Here is a 10,000-nt window from a genome sequence, read left to right on the forward strand (position 1 = left end):
CTCCCATCAGATCTTTATCTGAATCAGCGGCAGATTCAGCTCCCTGCCATGATATGATGCAACAGTGATGATTGCAGTATTTTTGTGAAGAATGGGGAAATTCTGTGCAGCGTATTTATAGGGCAGTTTGACAGGGTAAATATCAGGCAGTCCTCTCATCTTCCCATGTGCAGGTGGGCCATGCTACAGTATTTGTCTTGCTTCTGCAGGAGTTGCCAATGTATATGCCATATTATATATGTTAGAGATATATTTACTTATGTGGCTATACATACAGTGTATAGATAAATATATCAAATATATATATATATACTGTACTACCGGTCAAAAGTTTGGGGTCACATGAAATTTCCATTCCACTCCATTATAGACAGAATACCAGCTGAGATCAGTTGCATTGTTTTTTTAATCAGGGCAGCAGTTTTCTGATTACATTATGTGCTTATATAATTGCAAAAGGGTTTTTGACTGTTGTAGAAAGAAATGGCTGAACTTTAATGCAATATCTATATTGCCCATTATCAGCAACCATTCATCCAATGTTCCAAAGGCACATTCTGTTTACTAATCTGATATCATTTTAAAAGGCTAACTAAGAAAACATTGGAGAACCCTTTGCAATTATGAAAGCACATAATGTAATCTGTAAACTGCTGCCCTGATTTAAAAGAAAACAATGCTATTTATCTTAGCTGGTATTCTGTCTATAATGGAGTGGAATGGAAATGTCCAACTGACCCCAAACTTTTGACCGGTAGTGTAAATGTAGGCCTATATATATATAGCCACACAAGGAACATTTTATCAATCACTATATGTATATAGTGATTGATAAAATATTTGGACTTGAAACTGCTCAGAAGTGTCAAGTGCTATCTTTGTTCTCTGGATTAAGCAGCCCAGCTTGCCGAGTTTGCCGTTCGCCGGTTCCTTTGTGAGTTGGCTTTTGGTCTTTGCTGTCACAAGTTCTGAAGGTTGAAGAGAAAAGCGGTGTCAGGAAGCTGATTGGTAGCGCGGCGTTTCTAAGACAATCTGAATCTCATATTCAGCTACTTTGCCACAGTGGATTAAGATGATCTAAGAGGGCTTTGAGAGCTCGATAAAAATCAGGCGGGCGCCAGAGAAGGAGCACGGGGAGAAATTTCACCCTTTTTGTCCTTCGAAGTTAATTGTTAAAAGTTATTTTCCCTTCCCCCTCCCCCCCCCCCTTTCCCCCTCTAGTCCTGTATTGTCTCTCCCCTTCGGTAAAAAATGAGCATTTTGTTCAGGAATTTATGATGTTTCCCCCTAGAATAGTAATTCATACATAGTAAGTGATACACACACATATATACACACACACACACACACACACACACACACACAATCTAATATCCAAGCATTTGAGACTTTCCTTATTCATAATATTTGAGTTCTGAATGGATGCCTATATTGATTTTATTGCATGCTGTGCAGGTAAAATAGAAATAAGTGGCTTTTTATTATGCTCTAAAAGTGTTATGAGCTGAATGCAAATATTGATTATGCTTGTAGTTTTTATGTATTGATCATTTGTAGTTTCTTTTTACGATTTGTCCTCGCTCAGCCGGAGTACGCACACTGTCATTGAGATGGCCCCTGTTTCGTTACTCCTGCATATCAAACCTAATTGATTGTGCGATTGATTACCTCTTGAAGATAGTCAGGATCATTTGTTTCGAAATGGCTAATTTAAGCACAGCCTTGAGTACAGAGCATGCAGGCATTAATATCAGGGAGAAAGTACCCTTTAAAAGGTGTGGCCATCCAGCCTTTTTGATGTCTGCCATTTTTCTTCAAGTGACAGGCTTTAGTTGGGCAGGGAAGATTAAGGCCCCTTGGAGAAGTGGCACAATGCAGTATTAGATCCAGAGAGAGGGGGGGATAGAAAGAGAGAGAGAGAGAGAGAGAGAGAGAAGGCGAGGGAGAAAGAGACAGACTGACTGCTTCTCCAGTAAATCTGTGAGCCACTGTCACAGCCCCGCTAAAGGTTACTGTAATCTGAGCGCTGTAACACTCGAGTGGACGGCAAAAAGCTCTCTCCAGTTAATAGTGGAATTGTGATAGATACTCGCCCCGCTGAAAGCAATAGACGAGGAGAGAGGGCAGCTTAACCCAGACGCAGTTTGAAGTGGGAGGGGTGGGATGGAGAACTGAAGTGTGTGTGTGTGTGGTGGAGAGGTGATGATCGAGGACGGGATAGAACGTGAGTGTGTGTGTGTGTGTGTGTGTGTGTGTGGGGTGGTGTGTGGTGGAGTGATGTTGAGATACAGGGGCTTGAAGCCAGCAGTGGTGGGAGCTGTGGTGGTGGTGGGGGGGGGGTTCAGGCATCATCAGTGTGTGTCTGTTTGAATAGTGAAATTAGAAGATCTTATTGGTTGGCTGACAAATATTACTTCTTTTGCCTGGACTTGGCACCGTGCAGGTTATCTGTCATCTTCATGTTACCAAGTATGTCCACGTGGAAACTTTCCAAAAGGCTTTTAGCTTTTTTTCTCCCTTTGCTTTGTCCCTGAATGCATTTGGTTATTAGACAAATGAAGTTAGGGCTCCTGTTTTTTCCCACAGGGCTCCATTCTCAGTCTTGGCTATGTGCTTTTATCGTCAGGCCGATAGTCATTCATTTACTGAATCAACGCTGGGAACATCTTTTGTGATCTCGTATTAAATTTTTCCCCCTAAATCCACCCTTTGGCAAAAATTACTCACATCGTTAAAAAATATTTAATTAGGCTGCGGTTTCTACGCGGCTCGCTGGGGAGATGTGATTTGCATGAGGCGGGTCGCCCCTTTTCTCGGTGAGGGAGATTGGATGTGAGTGAGGTTCAGGGGGTCACCGGCTCCACCAAGGACTCCCATTTGCCAAGGTCAGGCAGGTAGCTAGGTCTTCCCCTGGGTCCAGCGGCGGCACCGACAGCTGAAATTGGCCTCTAATTACAGGCTTCCTTTAAGCCAGTGCCTGCTTGAGAGAATTTTGTTTTATTTTATTTTATCTTGTTCCTCCTGCCAGCTTCTTGTGTTTTTGCGATTATTCGCTTTTGTCCTTACAAATTACAGACACACATATACACACACTCACACACAGGTTTGCCCCCCCCCCCATTTTGTTTGGAGAAGTCCATCATGAATTGTAATTTTCAACATGAAAAGGCCGTTCTGCCTCTGTCGGCTGGGTTGTGTGCTCAGATGATGCTGCGGTTGATTTTTTTTTCCAAGAGGAGATTTCATTGCGGCCTGCGAGTAATTCACTGCCATTATCCGTTCAAATAAAGTCAGGGGCTCCATTTTTAAGAGGGTATTCATCGCAAAACACAAGGTATTCACCGAAAGGCTATTACTTCGCATTATAGGGTTATTATTAGCCTTTCCTCAGCCCCCTACACTGAAAGCAGCTGCTGCCAGAACAAGAGTCTAATTACAGAGAAACCGTTTGGCACCAGAAGCGCAGGGCCTTACAAGAAGAGCGATATGCAGGGAGTGAGAAAAAATGCATGTTTTTTTTTCTTTATTCTTTTTTTTTCCTAATTGAATAGCATAATGCCAAGTGTTATCAATTGAAGGCAATGTAATATGAATCTTTAATACAGGAGTAATTATGTGCTATCAAACTTATAATATTCCATTTAGCTAATGTTAAATGCTGTAATTAATTCTGAACCCTCAAGCCAGCGTCAATTTATTTGATTAGTACTTTGCAAAGTCACTCCAATTTTTTAGGAGAGTGCAGAGGGATTTACCCACCCTCCCCTCGTATTCACTTCATGTAATCACTTTCTCATGGGACAGCGTCTCTGGATGTGTGTGTAGTTTCCCAAATGAAGTAGCTCAAATTAGTGTCTGAGTATTGCAGCTCTGCATTTTTCAAATGAATGAAAGATTAGTCATTTGTTTCAATTATTTACTTTTTACATGCATGCACATACCCATTTTGACACCTTGAGGTTTCGTGGCTTATTTATGTATGTGATTTGAAGCTGTGTTTTTTTGATATTGCACCAAAGGCAGAAATGAAGCATTTATAAGGGAGAGAATGAACTGCCACCAATCTTCTCAAAGACTAGTGCTGTCTTTGCTTGCCAGCATGTACGCCTCTTCTCCCTTTCTTTCCCTTCTCTCTCTCTCTCTCTCTCTCTCTCTCTCTCTCTCTCCTCTCTCTCTCTCGCTAACCCCTCACTCCAGGCATGTCATCACACACAAACAGAGCAAATATGCCATCGTGTCGTCGTCGCGGCGACGGGGCTGGCATCGGGGGCCAGTGAGAGCGTTCCCCGGCTGCGTGGGCTCGATTACAAACAGGTTAAACGGCGCGGAGCGGGAGGTGAGCGCCCAGGCGCCGCCCCGCGTTTGATGCCAGCCGGTAATTGTGTCATAATGAGGGGCGCGGGGCTCCTGGCAGACTCCCGTTGCTTTTGAGCGCCGAGCGGTGACACTTGACAGACCTCCTCAGGGCATTGATACAAGGGGCGGGGGGGGGGGGGGGGGGGGGGTTGCAGGCGTAGGAGAGACAGGAGGGAGCGGCTGCTGACAAAGGGTGCTTTTTTTGAGTGGGGGGTGATGGGGGTGATGGGGGTGGGGGGGGGTGGGGGGGGTGATATTCAGAGGAGATCTTGGGATGGTGGTTGGGGAGAGGAGGGAATAGAGTGGCAACGGCACGTGTATGTGAATCCAGTTCTTAGGTAAAGAGGGGACGGATTTAAAACAAAAAGAAGCCACAGGAAGCGAGCTGTCTGTCAAGTGATGGATTTTGACAGTGGGGGATTATGGCTTTGATGGGCCCTGAACAGCTAATAGACTGAGCTGACATTTCTTTTTGAAACCCCTACTAATTAAAGGGTTTTGCTTCCTTAAAACGAAAAAGTCTAAAGTCTCTCTCTCTCTCTCTCTCTCTCTTCCTACCTGTCTCTGCACTATTTTCCTTTATAGTCTTTATCTCCTCCTTTCTTTCATGTTTGCCTCTCTCCCTCTCTCTCCCTCCCTCTCTTTATTTCTGGGGTGTGGTGTGCATTAATATATGCCAGTCAGTCTTAATAAGCATGGCGGGTGCATGTGGTCGGAGGATGGGGGTGGAGGTTGAGGAGGGTGGAGGGGCGATATTATTGAGTGACCTTCTACAGAATAAGCATGTTGCTGAGGGCAGGGCCTGATGGCCCCCATTGGCTACAGCAGGAGTCTCATTTACAATGCAAACGCGCGCGTCTGCCGTAATCCAAGTGTCCTTTGCACAATCACAGAACGTTATCTGCCTCCCACCTTCCATACACACACACACACACACACACACACACACACACACACCCTCTCATGTAACGGACAGCACTGGCCACTCCACTTTATGTCCATATGTCTGCCTACTCCAGTCACCGCTGGCTGAATGGCTATCAGTGGCGGCGTTATTTCAGTAGCCATCAGTGGGCGCCTCAGTGAGATTAAGTCCAGTGGAGTGGAGATGAGGAGGAGGGGGGGGGGGGGGGGGTGTAACGGGCGGAGGCAGCAATTGGAGAGCATTGTCCAGCCACTTGTGTTGAAAACTGGGGGCCCGCCATTCTAATACAGTTAAAATAGTCATCGCTTCGTGTTCATGAATTATAATGGGACTACAAAAGGGTTTGGTATAACACCACCCCCCCCCCCCTCCCCAATACACACATACACACACACATGCACACACACACACACACACACACACACACACACACACACACACGCATCCCTTCCATCCCTCCTCCCCCAATCCTCCAAGTCTGCAAAGGAGAGATAGCTTTACCCGTTTTTCATCTCCACACGGAAATAGATTTTTATAAGGAAAGAAAAAAAACCCTTGTGATGCGTAATGTATTCAGAGCTGGCACCCAGTCAAGCTGTCCACCGTCATCTTGTTTTGTTATTATGACAGGGGTCTAATCCAATTACAAATTGGAATCGCCAGATTTTCTTCTTTTTTGTGTGGATCTTGCTAATCTGTGGTAGTGCATTGCTCTTGAGGTTAAATACAAATGTAAAACGGACCATTTTTTTGTGTGTGTATGGGAGGAGCGAGGGGCAGCAGTCTTTTTTTATGTGTGTGAATGGAGTCATTTGTAAGAGGATGGAGGATCCAGGCTCCACCCCTGACACGGGACCCTCTCCTCCCAGGGATCCTCCACCCCAGCGGTGCCTCCATCAGACAGTGGAGGTGCCAGTTTCCCTAAGAGGGCTGACCCTCTCAGAGACACGCACCAGGACCCTGTCTCATCCCAGTGTCCACAAAACACAAGAGCTCCCCACTGTGAGAGATGACATTTTGAGTCAGTGTTATTTTGCAGCATAGGAGATTAAAATCACACAGTATACTTAATTACTGGACCCAGTCTGTGTATTAAACTCTCTATCTATCCTGTACCTCTATGAGATCGATAGTTAGCTCGTGCACTTGTCCACCAGATCTATTGTATTTGTGTGTTCAGAAAGCTCCTACTGTCATACAGTGTATTGACAATTTCCACCAAAATCTGTTTGATTGCTTTGTTTTCTATTGGAATGTCCTAACTAGCAGCAAGAATGCTGAGAAAGATGTAAATAGATACTATATATAGAAAATATATATAGAGTGTGCAGAAATGTATACTTTATGGATTCACTGTGGCTGATCATGCAATTGTTGGACTCTTGCTTGCTGTTAGGACTTTTGCTGTATAATTACAAAGTGAGTGTGAAAGTGTTTTTATGTTGCATTGTCCCACTGTGCCTCACTAAGTAGCCTATGGTCCTGCGACTTCAGATATGGGATCAGACTGCACTGTGAAGGAGGCAAGGCGTTTTTTTGGAGTTTTATCTCTGGAGTGCGTGGTGATGCCCCAGGATAAGATATTTATACCATGCCGCTCTCTAATTAGCTTGTAGCTCGGCACGCTAACAATATTGAATATGTAGGCTATTTTTGTAAAATAAAGACTTGCCAGGAGGTGGTAAGGTGGTTGTTTTCTTTTTTTGATTTGCTGACTATATTGTAGATTTCCTTTCTATCCCACTGTGATAATGTTAGACTTATCCCTATGGCGACGTATAAGTACTTTTTTGATCCTGTGAGGGAAATTTGGTCTCTGCATTTAACCCAATCGGTGAATTAGTGAAACACAAACAGCACACAGTGTGGTGAAGCACACACTAATCCCGGCGCAGTGAGCTGCCTGCTACAACGGCGGCGCTCGGGGAGCAGTGAGGGGTTAGGTGCCTTGAACCGGCAATCCTCCGGTTACAAGTACAGAGTGCTAACCAGTGGGCCACGGCTGCCCACAACGTGTTAGCGCATTTTCATAGTGGCTATTTGAATTGTACCATAACTCACATAAAATCTCTCAATAGCATAGGCAAGGTGGCATAATGATTATATTTAATGCAAATTATGGGCCACATTGTCAAATAAGTCATCATGGTATTAGGAGGATAAATACTGACTCCAGATATTGTGTGAATGAGAGTAACCGTTTCCATTTGTGGCGTGGACTTACCTTAAGCCTCCCGCTGAAAAGCGCCATGGCAGCAGCACTCTGCTCCGAGTGCCGGGGGGGATCCCCTACAGGGAACTCACGACGGCCCTGCTTCACCTGCTGAGCAGATTAGGCCAAACGAGAATTAATTTGAGCCGTCCGATCATAACATTTTCACTGACAAATCGGGATTTATTGATGACGGGCGTCGATGTGTTGGGACTGTTTTCTTTTTTTCTTTCTTTTTTTAAAGCGGTGATCTACTGCGCAGTGGTTGTGAAACGGTATTGAACGTGCCCGCGATGATAGGATACTGCACTAGGTGAGGGGGCTTCTTCCCCCACCAAGTTTTGAAAGGAGGTTGGTTGGATTAATGCACCTGCGCTTTACAGGATACAGGTTGACCTTATTTGGCTCTTGTGGGTTCATTTTAACACGTTCCGGTTCTTCTTCTCCAAAACATGTAAATTGGAATACTCAAGTGCACATTGTTGCCATTGTTCCCTGCCTTTATCGTTGTCTCTGCGTGGCACAGTCATCAGCGTGTAGCTAAATTGCTTTGAGGGGATTCAACATTAAAGCGATTATTCCCATGTAATCCTCACATCCTCACAGACTTCCATCCCCAAAAGACACCCAGAACCCAGCACGGCCTGATATTCCGGAAGGAAATTTGCGGCAGAACACAATGAGACGTTCTTGACGGCAGACTGCACTCATGCCAGAGATGCGCTAACGACCCGCTGTTTTTGCTTGTCATCCCCAATTAACACGAGCAAATCTCTTTTTCTGGCTTTGTAAATGAGACAAGCCCTCTCTCTTTAGATTTCCATTATATATTTATTTCCCTCTACATTTAGTTCAGTAATGTACGTTATTAGTGAACATTAGAATAGTTTTTTTTGGAGGGGGTAGGGGGGTGATCATTATGGGATGTGTTGTGAGAGAGCAGGGTTCTCTGGAGAGATGCAGGGGGGGAAGAAACGAGCATGAAACGAGTGAATACGGAAGAAGAGATGGAGGGAAGGAGAAATTGCATTCCACCCTGATAAAGAGCAATTATGGAAATTGAACTTGAATTAAGTTAAAAGCTAAGCACTGGCTGTGTGAGCAGTGATTGTGTATGTGTTTGTGGTAAGATAAGGGCCTTACAGACAGGGATTTGGGAAATGGAGAAATGTGATGCCAAGCCTGGTCTACAAATGCTAATGGGGCCTACACTACCTGTAAGTCTGAGGATACAGGTGTAACAAAGATTATAGCAACGAACATGACCGTATACATGCAACCTTGTGAAGAAATGGTGATTATGGTAATGAAGATGATGATGGTTAATAAAATAAAGTTAAGACGAAGGTTATTCTAATAAAACAGCAAATAGAGGTGTCTGGCTGAAATGTCCGATGCAGCTTTTCTCCCCTCTCCACAAACACACCAACAAGCCTGCCTCTGCCTGACTCAGCTGTGTGGGGCTCTGAGTGCAGTCTGATGGGCACAGGGGTAAGGCTCAGGGCTTCAGCTAAATCCTGCAGCGCCCAAGGCTGGGCTATCTGCTGACGCGGGCAGTGGCATTAGCCGACCAGGATGGTCATTACACTCAGCATGTGCGTGTTGTATTTCTAAGTGATGATATGTCCATGTGAGTCTTTGCGCTCCTGCTGGTTAGTCCTTGCGGTGTGCTATGTCCATGTGTGTGTAAGTGTGTGATTGTTGTTGTGTTGTCCATAACATGAGAGAGTGTGTGTGTGTGTGTGTGTGTGTACATGAGAGAGTGTGTGTGTGTGTGTGTGTGTGTGTGTGTGTGTGTGTTTGGACTCTGACATGACCAAACCTTTCTCGTTTCATTTGTGTTTTGCGCAGGTGGAGCTGACGGGCAGCAGTGTGTTTGACTACGTCCACCCAGGTGACCACGTGGAGATGGCAGAGCAGCTGGGCATGAAGCTGCCCCCGGGCCGAGGCCTGCTCTCTCAGGGCAGCGCCGAGGACGGCGCCAGCTCCGCATCCTCCTCCTCCCACTCCGAGACGCCAGAGCCAGGTAGGACACCAGCCCAACCACCAAGTTCAAGTCCAAGCTATTTATTTGTCCATGGATTTACCATGTTTCTAGTCCCAGACTAAAAGCATTTTTCACTAGAAATCTCCATTGAGGTTCCCTTGTAGTCCAGGATTAGACTTAATCCATGTACGGAAAACAAGCCCCACTTGTGCCACATCTCGTCCTGGGTGCATGTCCAGAAAGCATTGTTGAGATACTAACGCCAATTAAATGATAGAGACTTGTTCTTACCATGGTCATTGCTTTTGATATACCCTAGGCTAGAGTAAGTCATTCTAACAGGCTTGGAATGGAATATATATTGGAAAACATGTAGCTACGTCTAGAAGCTCTTAGGGAACAGTATCACTGAATGTGGTCACATCTGATTATATTTATGAAGAATGTCTTTGTAATTCTACATCAAGAGACAGGTATTAACAACAATCATGGCATGGTTTATCAATGTTGAGATCCTCAT

The 10,000-nt window shown here is 45.0% G+C and overlaps 1 protein-coding gene across 2 annotated transcripts in view; it reads left to right on the top strand.

Annotated features, from left to right (window-relative positions):
* LOC121693663 (neuronal PAS domain-containing protein 3) overlaps positions 1-10,000 on the top strand; it is a 267,957-nt gene that overhangs the window by 210,726 nt on the left and 47,231 nt on the right. For both annotated transcript variants that reach the window (XM_042073230.1, XM_042073231.1), the window contains exon 6: positions 9,345-9,519. In XM_042073230.1, the coding sequence (XP_041929164.1) occupies positions 9,345-9,519 (175 nt within the window). The remainder of the gene's footprint in view (positions 1-9,344; positions 9,520-10,000) is intronic.

Source organism: Alosa sapidissima, chromosome 19 (assembly GCF_018492685.1).
Source record: "Alosa sapidissima isolate fAloSap1 chromosome 19, fAloSap1.pri, whole genome shotgun sequence".
Taxonomy (NCBI): Eukaryota; Metazoa; Chordata; class Actinopteri; order Clupeiformes; family Clupeidae; genus Alosa; species Alosa sapidissima.